General features: G+C 37.8%; 1 protein-coding gene across 7 annotated transcripts in view; it reads right to left on the reverse strand.

Moving 5' to 3' along the window:
* Positions 1–525: 525 nt before the first annotated feature.
* Positions 526–14,658, reverse strand: part of TBC1D5 (TBC1 domain family member 5) — a 313,036-nt gene continuing 298,903 nt past the window's right edge. For all 7 annotated transcript variants that reach the window (XM_085051059.1, XM_085051056.1, XM_085051058.1 and 4 more), the window contains 3 exons: positions 11,941–12,020; positions 11,015–11,191; positions 526–4,426 (listed from right to left, as the gene is read on the reverse strand). In XM_085051059.1, coding sequence (XP_084907185.1) covers positions 4,133–4,426; positions 11,015–11,191; positions 11,941–12,020 — 551 coding nt within the window. In that variant the 3' untranslated portion in view covers positions 526–4,132. The remainder of the gene's footprint in view (positions 4,427–11,014; positions 11,192–11,940; positions 12,021–14,658) is intronic.

A 14,658-nucleotide genomic window follows, 5' to 3' on the forward strand; every position in this document is an offset into this window, starting at 1 on the left:
GATCTTCCCATGTTGTTGTTGAGCAGCTAGCAGAGTAAGGAAGTTAGTTCTTAGTGGTAAGAAGGAAAAAGGCTTTTATTGTTTTGATTTCATCATATATATAGAGTTTTCAAAAGTCACCCAGATTGGTCAGTCAAAAACCTCCCCCTAGGCCTGATTGGCCAGGTCTGCACCGTCCAAGTCTTGGGATACTGTTTTTAATAACATCCAAACCTTATCTTTATTTATGAAACACAAAAGGATTTCTCATGGGAAAGACCTGTGCTAGCCACATTCCTACATACCTAAAACCTCCCTTACCATTTCAGTGGTTAAATAAGCTGTGAGAAACCAGCAAGCAAGTTGCCTGTGTGCATGCTTCAAGTTGCTGCTTCTCTAATGACCTTCTTTCATGCTCTTTCATCTCTAAATTTAGCTAAAACTACTAAAGCCAGAGTCTAGCAGTTTGGGGAACACAGGAAACACTAATGTAGAGACTGTAATAATCACTCTGAAAAGAACAGCACAGATTACAAGACAGTGTAATTACTATTCCGTAGCCAAATGAATTTTATTTTATGAAATTGAACCTTTTCAAGTCTAATAAACATTAGAATCATTCATTCAAGACCAACACATGCAGCACAAAATCAGAAGTATTATTTAAGGGCTGACACCAAGATTTTAAAAATCTGCTCATGTTTGGACTGAATTTGAACAGATGACATTGTAACTGCCAGGCACAAGTACACCTTAAATCTGAAATGTCATCTTTTAAACAGTTGCCTCAATGCCATTTAATGAGAACATACTAATGAGAACATACTGGAGAATCATGGGAAAGAGTTAAGAATATGAATTAAAGTATAGAAATTCAGAAATGTACTGTACAGATACTGGCACTGTGATTGAGACACAGTGATGATACTATACTGAGCTTCATGAAATTGCAGAAAAGTTATGTCACATTAAATTCTGGTTTGTTATTTTCAGATACAAGAAATATGGTAAATCAGGAAATATTCTATATTGTTTAGTTGAGATAAATTTCAAGCAGTTTTACTCCCTGGATCACATATGTAAAATCTGATTAAAGTATTAATAAGCTTTGTGCTTATATAGATAGTTTTAAAATTTTCAGTCATCCTAGTTCTCAGAAATCATACTTCCAGTATTCTAGCCAAAAAGCTTTCCCTCTTTTTTGAGAACACAGCACAAGCAAGCCCAGAAAGTTTGTTAATTCCTTCTTTAATAAAGCGGGCTAGATGTTCTTCCAGAGTAAAGATACAAAGCTCCACGACTAAATCAATACCCAGTCAAAATATGATACTGCCTTTCTGCAGTACATACAACTGACATGACATGCAAGAGACTTTTAAGTAATAAATTACAGATGTGAGATACAGTACAACAGTCTCAGGTCAGCAATCTTAATGCCACATTAGTTTTCATCAACAGTTTGCAATGGATATAATTCTTCTATCTGATTATTGTTATCCATGAACATTATGAGCAGGTAATTTCTGGAGAAAAAGAATAATCTTCTGTTTTAAATGACAATTTCTCTCTCAGTATATTCTTAACATAACACAAAACAGGGTGATGATTTGACATTTTACCTAACTTACAAGTTTCTAACTTAATGAATATGCTAAAATACTTTTAACTATCTCTGCATTATGATCAAATATCCCAGACAAATATTTGAGATGTGGAAGGACATGGTACAACGAAAGCAGATTCATTTACTGGAGTTACTCTGATCTTATTTGTATAATAATCTCTCTGCTTTTGAAGATTTTTATCATATCCCATAGCATGATATGCATTCAGCTCATCCGTATTCACTGACTCATCTTAGGAACTCCCCAAATCTTTATATACTTTTACTACTGTTTTAAAATATGAAATATTAAAGATACAACTAATTTACAAAAATAAAAAACCTGTACAAATCACACTCTTCCATTGGCAATGAGACTGTTCAAGAAAATAGCAACGTGATCCCTGAAACAACCCACTAGAACAGAAATCAAAAGACTGATGCTTAAAAATAATAAAAAAGAAGTAAAAACATTTTCTCCTGCCAAACTACTGGAATCTTTGAAGGTTTATGTATCACAGAATATAAAAATTTTCTCTCTGTCCCCAGAATATTTCTTTCCTCTTTCCTCAGGTACTATTTCTTGAACAGATTCCCCTTTGTTGGTGGTGCCACAAGCCTTGCTGAATAGGTTAAGGCTAGAAAAACTCGAAAGACTTAAATAAATCAAAAGCCACCTAATTCCCTGGCACTCATGCAAACTCAGGGTAATAAAATAAACCTGGAGACAGGGGTGCATGCTGAATTCCAAGGTGATTTTTTATGAAGCTTAAAATGAAACCAAAATAAACACCTCTCCAAAATATTCTGTATTTAAGATCTTTCATCTAAATAGTCATCTGACTATTCACATCATTCCGTTACAGAGAGGTGTGATGCTATGCCTGCTCATAACATTCTAGTATTTTAACATTTTACAAGGCACAAATAATCTCTGCAGAACTACATGGTGGCTTTTGAACTTTAAGGATGGCAGCTACCATGTAATTACATGACAATTAACTCTTCAGTCACTGACACAGACCTTGTAAAATCTAAGACCAGCAAATTACATGTCACCTCATCTTTGGGATACGATACTTCATTTACAATTACAGACTAAGCAGCAAATAACTACAATTTCTTAACTTTGAACAAACACAAGCTTTGCCATGCAAATATGAAGTTGTTGCATGGTATAATGTATATGCATCTTAAAAGCAAATAATGCTTTTTTTTTTTGCTGCTGTGACAGAGTGACATACTAACATTCCTTCCTCAAGCTAACTCTGTGGAGGTCCTGCAAGAGGAGCTGTCTACTCACCACCAGTTTAGTTTTGTGAATTCCAACAGAGGCTAAGGGGATCAGAGAGTACAAAACCACCCCCTTATCTACTTGAAAAAAGCTGTTATTAAATGTACTATGTACTGGATGGGAAAGAAATACACTTTTCCATAGAAGAACGAGTTATACAGTTAATTAGAAACTTTCTGTTGGTTAACACTGCTGCACCATTATGTTTCTCTTGATTAGAAATATGGAAATAATACAGGAATATATGTAAACAGAGTCTATAGAAGATAATAGCAATGAGACATAAAGTGCTTTTAATTATGAACATGTCATTTCACTTTGCAACCTTCCCTGGTAAGTTATCATACTTGAGCTAGCTTTAGTTCAACCAGCTCACGTCTACACTATGAAACACTTATTTCCCTTGCACCTACTGTTTTAACTGTGGTAGTTTGGGTAAAATAAAAAAAAAATCATGCTAGGGGAAGTAAAAGACAAGAAAAAAAATCATGCTAGGGGAAGACAAAGATGAAGAGGGAATGAGGTTACCTGGGAACTCTCACAGGGAAAAAGTAGACAAAGGCAAATAAGGCTCTGTTGTAAAGGTCCCCATTCTCAAGGAGTTTGTCACACAGTCTCCTGTAAGCACTGAGGAACAGCTACAAAAACCTCTGCCTTGAATACACCTCAGGCTATTGCTGGATGAAAATGAAGAAACTAGGATTCCTCAAGGGAGAATAAACTTCCTACCAGGATGATACTTCTAATCTTTTTGATACCCATTCCTGACCTCTCTAATCACAGTCTCTGAAGAAACAGCACCCTTTCTTACTCAGAAAACCCAGTCAAGCATATTTTGTAAAAGGACAATATTAAATCTAGCTTGTCTTTGCTGCATCAGGTCTGATGCCAAGCATCTACACATTTCCATTATGGTATTACTCTATGTTTTGGAAAAGCAAGAGTTCTATAGTAACAAAGATCCTAAGTAAGGTAACAGCATAATTAAGAATAACTGTATATTAGAACTGGGTTTTACTGGGTCTTTATTTAAGGCAGTTATTAAAATGTATATATTATTTTTTAAAAGTTGCAAATTTATGTTGGTTTATATTTTGTTTGTCTTTTAATTTTAATTTAGGCTTTTGGCAGCTGAAATGGGTTACTTTTATCTATTTTCTGTCCTTGTAATCCAAAGAACTATCCAGCCCGTGGAATCATAGAAATTTGAGTTGAGTCGTAACGACTGATTTCCCAAACTCTCCCAACCTGTTTCTTTAGATGTCCAGTGGGCTGACAATAGCAAAGTCAGAATCTTTGCTGTTATTACTACTGTCATCATCAGGGCTGGAGCTCAGGTTGCTGGAGGAGGCTGAAATGGAACCCATCAGAGGGTCAGAGAATATCAAAGAAGAACGAGATGGAGCTTCTGGCTTCACAGCTGCCTCCTTGTGTGCCTGAAGGGACTGCGCCGGTTCTGGGACAGCACTTTTACTTCTTTCCTCTTCTTTGGAAACCACAATATAGTCATCAGCATTCTTGCTCTCACTAGTGCTCGAGTCAGTCGTAGTCTGTGAAACAACAGAACAGAAAGGACTTACAGTGAGTACCAGTGTTAGCACATAATGAGGCTTATGAAGCATGCCAGGGATATGGGAGTGGGACAAAGGAATAATTTTTATCCAGAAGTGGCAATGATCAAGCAAAGTGAAAAATAAAGTGGATATTAACTTTGGATGACATAATTTGTTATTTCACAGAATCACAGAATATTCTGATTTGGAAGGGACCCACAAGGATCATTGAGCCCAGCTCTTAAGTGAATGGCCTACAGAGGGATCAACCTCCCAATCTTGGCATTATCAGCATCATGCTCTGATCAACGGAGCTAATTTAACAAAGCATAAAATGTAACACTCTGAAAATACATTATTAGCAGTCTTACATGTCTCATCATCATAGTGCATCCATGTAGGGACCACAGCAGCTAAGCATCAAACACACACATCACACTACAGCTGTGAAGATTTTCAGTAATTACAGTGGGTTTCTGTAGTATCTAGTGAAGTAGTTTTGAGAAATTTTTTTGCTGGTTTGCATGTACAATGGCATTTTGGAGTTTGTCAGGAGAATGGTTTGATATAAAATTTTCTAGTAAAACCTGACTTGTGAGATCTAAACTACACGTAGACCTGGTTTAGTGTGAACTGGTTTGGGTTCAAAAAATCACAGTTGCTAGAGCTCCCAGCGTTAGTGTTGTTGACTATTTCCTAGCTCTTCCAGAAAATGAGGGTCTAATATTTCTGTCTGGTTAGACCTTGGGACACCCATGTGTGTCCCTGTGCACTTGGGTAGTGGATCAAGACCACGCATCAGTGCATCAGAAAACTCAATGAAGTCACAATCTTATATTGCATTGTACTAGCCATATTCAGAATCCCAGCTTTTCCACTCAGACCTATATGTAATTAGAAAGGAAGACTGCTGTACACAGTAGAATGGGATTTCTCACTTGCTGACAACTGGCAGCCTTTTAGCTTGGTTGCAACCCAAATGGACTACACTTTGTTTCCTTCTGCAAGAGCTGAATTCAACTCCTGTCTAGCTCTGTGTTCCTCTGGCAAGAACAAGACTGCTTTCTTGGTTGTTTCCACAAAGGTTTTTTTCAGAGTAATAATGCAACCTGCCAAACAGCCTGTAGGTACAAGTATCCTGAAGTGGTATGATGCTGAAACCAATATATTTGATTATATGAATGCAAGACTGAGAGAAAGGAGAAGAAGTAGAGGGAAATGTGTATGTGGCAATACAAGCCCTTCACCAGTGACTCTTTCACACACACAAAGAAAAAAAAAGTAAATTCACTTTGGGGTGAAAAGAGATTGTAGGTATTACAGAAAAATAAAAAAGAAATCAGTTACGGAAAAGAACAACAGGAATAATCTGAATGAGATAAAGGCGAACCTTTAGCATGACATACACAATTGGAGTATGGAGGTCACCACAACCATCAACAAGCCACAACTGAGTTACAGTATCCATGGCCTCCAAAAAAAGTTATTTTGCAAAATTTATTATTACAGATGAAAATTATTTTCTTGTTTTAATTACTGATTACAGATCAGAATGTTCTTGAAAGGTTACTGTAGAGTAGCTCAGGAAGCAAAACCCACCCGTGCTTGAGAATGATTGTAAGATGAAATGAGGAAGCTGGAAGTCTTTGGTTGTCATTTGCACAGTCATTACGAATTGTTAAAAGTCACAATCATGATAAATATCTGCTGAATGGGAAAATACATTCAAATACAGAATTGTGACCAATTTATATGAAGAATGATTCAAATATTTCCCTTTCTAGTAAATGATGAAATATCCTGATTTCATAATTTGTAATTTTTGTGTGTTATCTACAAGTATGCAGGTATAATAATATTTATATAATTAATATTACTATAGGTTTAATAACACACAATAATCCATTTTGTAATGAACCCATTTTAATACTTTATAATTCAGATGGAAGTATCTTGAGACCAGAGCATTGGTTAAAATTTTACCTGTCCCAGTGTAAGACAGTTGTCACACTGACAGAAATTTACATTATTTTTTGATACTAACTCACTTTTCACAGAAGACTTAATAAAATTAATATAAAACTCAACAGATTGATTTTAGATAGATGAACAACTAGCCTTTGCTAAGTGTTATCAAAATTGATCTCTGAACCTCCTCATCCATGCAGAACCAGAGTAGTTCAAATATCAAAAATTTCATGCAGTTTCCATGAAGTTAAAACCACACAGATCTGTGCTACAAGGAGATATACTTCACTGTTTAAACCCTTCTGAGCTGAGACACCATTTGTTATTAATTAGCCTTTTGCTTTCATCTTGTCTGTTTGAAATGCTGTCTTCATGAGCTGTCAGTGAGTCAGCTGCCATCTCCAGGGGGCTGAGGACACAGGCAGCGCACAACCATGCCTCTGCTCCATCAACACAGAATCATAGAATAGTTTGGGTTGAAAGGACCTTTAAAGGTCACATAGTCCAACTCCCACAGCAAGAAACAGGAACATCTTCAACTAGATCAGGTTGCTGAGAGCCATGTACAACCTGACCATCAGTGTTTCCAGGGATGGGGCATCCACCAGCTCCCTGGGAAACCTGTTCCAGTGTCTCATCATCCTCATCATAAAAAATTTCTTCCTTTTATCTAGTCTAAATGAACGCCCTTTTAGTTCAGAGTCATTGTCCCTTGTCCTATTGCAACAGCCCTGCTAAGAAATTTGTCTTCATCTCTCTTTTAAGCTCCCTTTCAGTACTGAATGGCCACAATTAGATCTCCCTGGAGCCTTCTCTTCTCCAGGCTGAAAAACCACGAACCTCTTAGCCTTTCTTCATAGGAGAGGTGCTCCAGCCCTCTGATCATCTTTGTCACACTGCTCTGGACTTGCTCCAACAGGCCCACATCCTTCCCATGCTGGGGACCCCAGAGCTGGATGCAGTGTTGCAGGTGGGATCTCATGAGAGGGGAGCAGAGGGACAGAATCACCACCTTTGATCTGCTGGCCACACTGCTTTGGATGCAGCCCAGGGTACAGTTGGATTTCTGGGCTCGAGTGCACATTTGGGTCATGTCCAGCCTCTCATCCACCAGTATTCCAAAGTCCTTCTCAAGCAGGGCTGCTTTCAATCCCTAATCCTCCAGCCTGTATTGATACTTTTTTTGGGAGCTCCAAATGCTATAGTCAAAATTTCAGCACTTTGTTCCCACCCCCTCACCCTGTAAAACTGAAATATACATTCCTCTAAAAAACCACTGCTGCATAATTCACCTGGCCTCTTTCCACACTTCTATTTAAAAGCTCTCAGGGAATGCAGCGCCGTCTCATTTTTCAAAATTATACACTTTATTATTCCAAGCTATCAAGAATCCTTTATTCAGTCCTCAGAGCCCTCACACCTCCACCTTGCGTAGGGTGACACAGATCTTACTTAGTGAAACACTCGCCCAGCAAGAGCAGTATTTTTGTCTCTAGCACTCCCCAATTTCCTAAATTCTGCATTCAAGAAACTGCTCTAGTGCAGTTAAAAAAGCATCCTGCCCTTTAATAAAGGAGAAAAAACCATCCATCCCAATTTCTTGTGTGTTGAGCTTCCCAACATTACTTTTCATGCTACCCACACTTTTTGGTTTGGTTAAGGAGACCTATAGCTCACTGAAGTTACAGAGAAACAGCAAAACAGAGATATTGACAACAAAATGCTATAAAAGGGCTTCCTGTAAATGTTTGCCTATCCCTAGCATACACTGGTATTTTGGAATTGATATTTCCAGAGGTAAAATACCTCCTTCCTTCTTCTTTTGCCTGTTTCTGTTTCAGGAAACTCATGCTGACGTGAAGCATGTTTTCTCCCATCTGCTGCCACTACTGAATAAATGAAAAATGACAGAATTATACTTCCAGTAGCTTTGAAAGTTAACAACCTTACGCCCATTGCCATATGGCTTCTCCAAACAATTTTTCCTGATGAATATCAGCACTAGGACCAGGCTTATTTCATTTGCCTTCACACTGTGAATGAGTTAAAACTAACTGCAAGGATACAATTCAAGAAAGCTTAGAAGAACAGCAGCTCATTTTGCCTCCTTCTTTGAACAGACATAAAGGCAAGATAATGTGTTAATTATCATTCATTATTTAGCAACAGAAGCCTTCTGTTTGTCAACTGCATGCTGCTACCAGAGACAAACATTCCAAAAAATGCTTGATTTCTTTTAGCCTTTATCTTAATTTTTTTTTGCATTTTTAATTTTGCAGCTTTCCTTTCTAAAGAAAGGCCATATCCTTATCCTCACTTTGCAGAAAGGGATTTTGAGGCAAAAAAGAGGAAGAGCACTTTTAAAAAAAGTGAAGATGATAAATAATTTATACTTATACAACAACCAAGCACAAAAGGCCAGATTTTAATCTCAATTACAAAATAGCTACACCTGTAACTGTTCCAGCTGTCCTAAAAAATATCCCTATAACTCCAGCAAAGAGCAATCTCTACACGACAAATCACACCAAACAGAATTACAGGCATTACCAAAGTCACAGAAAATGCAAATACAGTAGAAATTTATTTATCAAGAAATGCCTATAGAATGGCCTAGAAGTGGTTGTTTTTTAATCCCCCTGCAGCTCTCAGTAAGTACTCCTGGCATGACCCAAGGCATGATTGCAGACCATTTTCTCCAGCAGAGCTAAAAGCCTGGGCTGTGGCCTAGTTTGGGCCAACCACTGACCCCATAATTTAACAGTCTAATAATCACAGTCCACAATTCTGCAGTTTTATTTTCCTGTGTTTTACTAAAACGGGTCCAAAGCTCTCCTCTTTTTGTTTGATTTTATGCATGGCGGTTAAAGATGAGCGTCTTAAAAACAGCACAGACTAACTAAGGGGTAGTTAGACAGACAGACAAACTATCCCTAATTAACTAGCTAGGGATACTAACAGCCCTCCAATACTGCCATTTCTAACACCAATCTTTTCCTTTCTGTCAAAGAGGCTGTTGATCATTACCATAATTGGAATTTCCAGAAGATAAGAGGAGAGAAGGCTAATCCATATGAATGTACCACACCTCCAAACACAAACCATGAAGTGCTGATGCCTCATTAATACTCTGCAGCAGCTCAGCTTGCACAACCTCTGCTCATGTTGCTCTTAGTTAACTTATGAGGAGCCCTGAAACTGTGGGACCCATGGACGCCACGCAGTTTCTGGGGCTGGATGTATATACCCTGACTACACACTGGGATAAGCCCAGAACTCATTACATATTGCCCCAAAAATTTCCACTGGAGAGAAATCTGTGCAGACCAGGCTTCCCCTGCTCCACCCTCCATACTCAAAGTGTCCCAGCCCCACCATAATACATGCTCCGTAATACAGAGATCAGCCTCTGAGTAAGGGCTTCTCCAGCATCAGTAGGGTCTGCATGCACACACACACAGAGCTTGCTGTTATAACAACAAGCATGTTGTTATATGTTATATATGTTATATAGCATTCTAGCTTCTAGAAGTGAAAAATCATCAAAAACCTATTATTTGCTATTTTGTGAAGAAAATAAAAGGTACTTCATATAAAATACTAGAAGATCAAGGGCAATTATATGAACAGTCCAATATGCTGTATCAGTTTAACCTATGGCTTTATTATGGCAGAAAGTAGTGATTGTACTGACAACAGCTAAGCAAGCAATGAAAACTTTCTAGCAAAGCTTTGCTCTTTGCCATTACTGAGTTAAAAAAATAAATCTCAGTATTGCCTCTAATACTGAAATAAAATTAAAATATGTTTTTTCGCATAGGTTGTTCTAACTCAGGGGGATCATGTGTGATAAATCAAAAAGACCCTGTGTCATTATTTGAAAATGAATAAATCTTTCCTGTAGTTCCTCAGTAAACTTGTCAAAAGTAAACTGATGGCAGACTCAGTTAGACTTTGAGGTGATAGTGCTGCCACTGATTTATGAGTGTATCAGCAGTGGGGTGGCATAGAAATGAGCAGATACAAAAGTACTTATTTTTAAGATCACATTTGAGTTGGACTGAGTCTTAGACAGATAGGGCCCTTTGTCTGAGAAACTGTCCTATGACTGTATGCTTTGTATGTGAAAACACTGTTTACTGATTCAAGGAGAAAGTCAATATAATGAAGTAGAAGGCGAGAGCAACCTCCTTGCTATTTCCTTTTTGGCACTGGCCATGAATACACTGCAATGCAGTTAATCAGCTCTTACATAATGGGATCCTGGAGGACAAGGACAATGAGAATAATCATGTGGGAACATTTGGTATGGGAACATTTACCTGCAGTTTTTGCATTTTTTGACAGGAAACTAATCTGTGATTCTGTGATTCAACAGTGTGGAAGAACTCCCCCCAAACACTGCCTAACACTTAGACTTAAATATCTGTGTGTGGAGCACAAGGCTACAATGAAAATAATTGATAAAAGTAGGGCTGTAGCTAGAGATACACTTTTAACCACTCTCCATATGGACCGGGAATGATGCTGTGTCCCATGTAATGTCTGGACTTGCTAGAGGAAATCTCTGAAAAATTGAAAGCCATCAATGGCCTGCTTGAGATGTTTTTATTTTACCTGTTGTCCTGAGATGAACTGTTGCTTTGTCATGACAGGTCCCTTTAGGACATCACCTGCCCCCTTGTTCTGATTATTGGAACAGTAATGATCATCAGCAATAGTGATTTGCTCATTTTCTTCAGCTTCCAGCTGGCTCTGGTTGAAACGCAATGAACCTTTCAGGATATCCTTGATCTGTGGTTGAATGGAAGGGGAAAGGATGTAAATTAAAAATTGGGAGAAATTCTATATTTTCTAAAGCTCTGTGCAGATTGCTTTCATACACCATTTCCACAAAACATTTTATTTGAAAAGATAGGAAGCAAGTCAATATTCATATTTGCACTGGTTAAAGATACAAATAACAGTGAAATATGGTTTTATTAGAGTTTGGAAAACAGCTATCCAGGAAATCTAAAGAGAGTGAAACTGTTAAGATTATTCACTGCCTCATTATAGGTTTAACGTATGCCACATTATTCCTCATAAAATACATTTTGAGGGAGCAGAGGGCAGTATAATCAGAGCTACAGATGCTCAGCAGCATTCTCATTTTATGTATGTAGTATTTTTTCCTTTAATTCAATGAAAGTGTTGTCACAATGAAATAATGGGGACACAGGCGTAGTTATTGTCTAGCAAGTACATTTTGCATTAAGAAAAACGACAGTGTGGAGTAAGTCCAGCACTTGGGGTTGTACTTCTTTAGTTTGATTTGAGGCCTCCAAAACTTCCACAGGAGCAAATACCATGCAAGTTGTCTGAACTCTTTACAGCTGCGTTTTATCTTTACAAGTAAAAGTACACAAGGTTCAATGCATGAGTAAAACAGCTACAAGAGGACAAAACAGCAGTATACAAAAAGAATAAAACATGAGAAAAAAAAGAGGAAGGATTAATAGCTCTGAAGGGCACAAGAAGGTTAAGCTAAGCAGTAGTAATACCTGCTTCAAACCAGCCAAGGAAACCAGAATTTCATCTTCTTTTTCCAAGCGTTCTTGCAAAATGACTTCCTGAATATTTCCTGTAACAGCAGAAGAAAAAAAGGTAAAGAGAGAAAACATTCTAAATAAATACTAACATGCTGTTACTTACTGCTGACTGATGCTTTCAAAACAAAATTCTGTGAGCTGCAAACACAATTCCATTTCCAAATCTAGAGACTGACAACCTTATTATCTGCAGAGGTGAGGTCAGCCTGAGCCTGGCACTGCTGCCAGGAAGCCTCCAGCAATGCTCTGCTCCTGCAGGACTTCTGTTGCCCCTGTGTACCAAGGCACTCAGGCTACTTCTGACCCCTAGAAGACCACACCAGCCTCTGTGTTACATACAGTTTTGAACTTGAAAATGCTTTGGTAAGCATTCAAAAACATTTAGAGAAATCTGCTGCACCTCACAGAGAGGTTTAGGTAGAAGTGCAGCAATCTTCATCTTGATCCCATGGCCACTGCAGGTGCCAGAATACTCGTCTTTATAGAAGGGCTATAAAGAGTTTCATTCCCTCTCCAACCTCTTCTTTTAGGTAGAAGATCCAGGACTGAGAAAAACTTATTTGACAGAAGGAGCAATGCAGTACCAACACTTCAGAAGACTCCTGCTTTCCACACCCACAGTGTGGTCCTTCAAGGATACATTTCACTACCCTGGTATAGAGTGTTCACAGGAAAATAACCGAAGGCAATGCTACAGTCCAACACAGCTCAGAGAAACTGCAACTCCAATAACTTTGCAGACTCTTTAAACTATGTCAGACCATTCTCTGGCCTCCTAGCTCCTACTTTCCTCCTCTTTAAGAAAACAGCAAAGATTCCTAGTGACAGATTGGCAGAACGAGATGGCATCTGTCAACTGAAAATTACCGGATACTCCTTTGTGCCACTCCTGCCTTACATACACAGACTGAGCCCAAATCCCTCAGTGACACTCCTTTGGGAAGAATGCTTTGCTTCTCATGAGTACCTGTATCCCAGGTACTTCACAATTAGAGCTTGGTACCATTAATCCACACCTGTGCTCCATTTGTTTGTTTTTAAAAACATCCTGCATGTTCAGGGCCCAAATCAGCAAAAAAACAGAACGGCTGTAACAGATGATCCTGACAAGGACGAATATGATGACACTGCCAACTCTGACACAATATGAAGTTTCAAGTAAAAGCATTGAGTAATTTGGTATGAGTTTTGTGTTTACAGAATAAATAGCAAAAGAATGAGATGTGGGAGACAGGACAAGAAGAAAGATTAGAAGTGGGGAGGTAGATTTAAAACCAGTGTATAAACACAAGTTTGAAATTGAGTCGAGGCCAGAAAACAGTAATGGATATAAAGGAAGAATGGAAAGGGCAAAGACGAGAAAGGATCCACACCTAAGTACTAAATGAACCACTAAAAAGCAATCTGAGACGTAAAGGAATGAAAGAGACTAGAACCATGAAAAGGCAACAGCTGACAAAAGTCGAGGTGATGTGATCAAGGTCAAGAGCATCAGTGAAGGTACCAAAACTCGGCTCTGCATAAGTAGCCTACTTGAACAAGGAAATCTATGCTCACATTATTTAGCACACATTATTTACTATATTACAGTGGCAATGTCCTGTGCAGTGTTGTACAATTGTCAAATTGTTGTGCAACTGAACAATGTCTAATAGAAATTTTACTTGAGAAAGACACTGTATTATGAAGGCTAGAGATTATAAAAAACTAGATCTTTCTGCAAATATGTAGCATCTTGAATTGAGAAAACTCATAATTAATTCAACATTTTACTTGGTTTTTTACTTTACATCTATTGTCTATTCTCTCAGTCTGGTAAGTAAAATATATTATTATTTATTTATAAAAGAATAACTGACATTCTGTTTTCCACTCTTTAACAAACAATGCAGTATTTCCTTCTTTAAAAAGTTCAGAATCTGAAACATCACAAGTCCAAAGTCTTCATAGGCAGGTCAGCCATGCTTGACCACAGCCTGGATCACTGAATTGAACGGTCTTCTCCATTTCTCAGCATTAGAAAGAATTAGAAAGCATTAGCATTCCATAGTGTTTGATGCCCACATCAATTAAGCCACACATTAAAAAGTCAAGGCATGCATATTGACTAAGCAGATGGACGAAGAAAATAATTCCAAACTAATCTCCAACCTGCTGAAGACTAAATGAAGGAAATCTAAAAAATTGGGACAAGAGCAAGAAAACAAAAGCTGAAAGGTATTCCACATGATATGGAAATACTCTTATTACTGTTCTTTAGAGATGTTTTATAAGTCAGTATTAAAAAAAAAGGAAAAGAATCTATCATTGCTACAAAATCCAGCTGTAACCATGTTTGACGAGCCAGTACACTGAGAAGTTTCTAAAAATATAAGAATGGAATATGATAGTTACCCAGCAGTAAAAATTAACAAAAACGAATTAAAAAAATTCATGCCAGATTTTAATATTGGTTTCAGAGGAAAAAGATTAGGAGAAAAAAGGTAGGGAATATAGGAAATTCAGCCAATAAGTAGCAACTGAGACATATGGGCATAAATTGGGATGTTCTTCTCTAGTGCAATGAAATAGAAGGAAGGTGGAATTCCTCATGGAATTGGCAATGCATCTTTTTCTTTAATATGTCCTTGAACTACATATGGCTTCTAATCTGCTGCCCTCATCTCTTTT

Source organism: Lichenostomus cassidix, chromosome 2 (genome assembly GCF_008360975.1).
Source record: "Lichenostomus cassidix isolate B80296 chromosome 2, HeHo_3.0, whole genome shotgun sequence".
Classification (NCBI taxonomy): Eukaryota; Metazoa; Chordata; class Aves; order Passeriformes; family Meliphagidae; genus Lichenostomus; species Lichenostomus cassidix.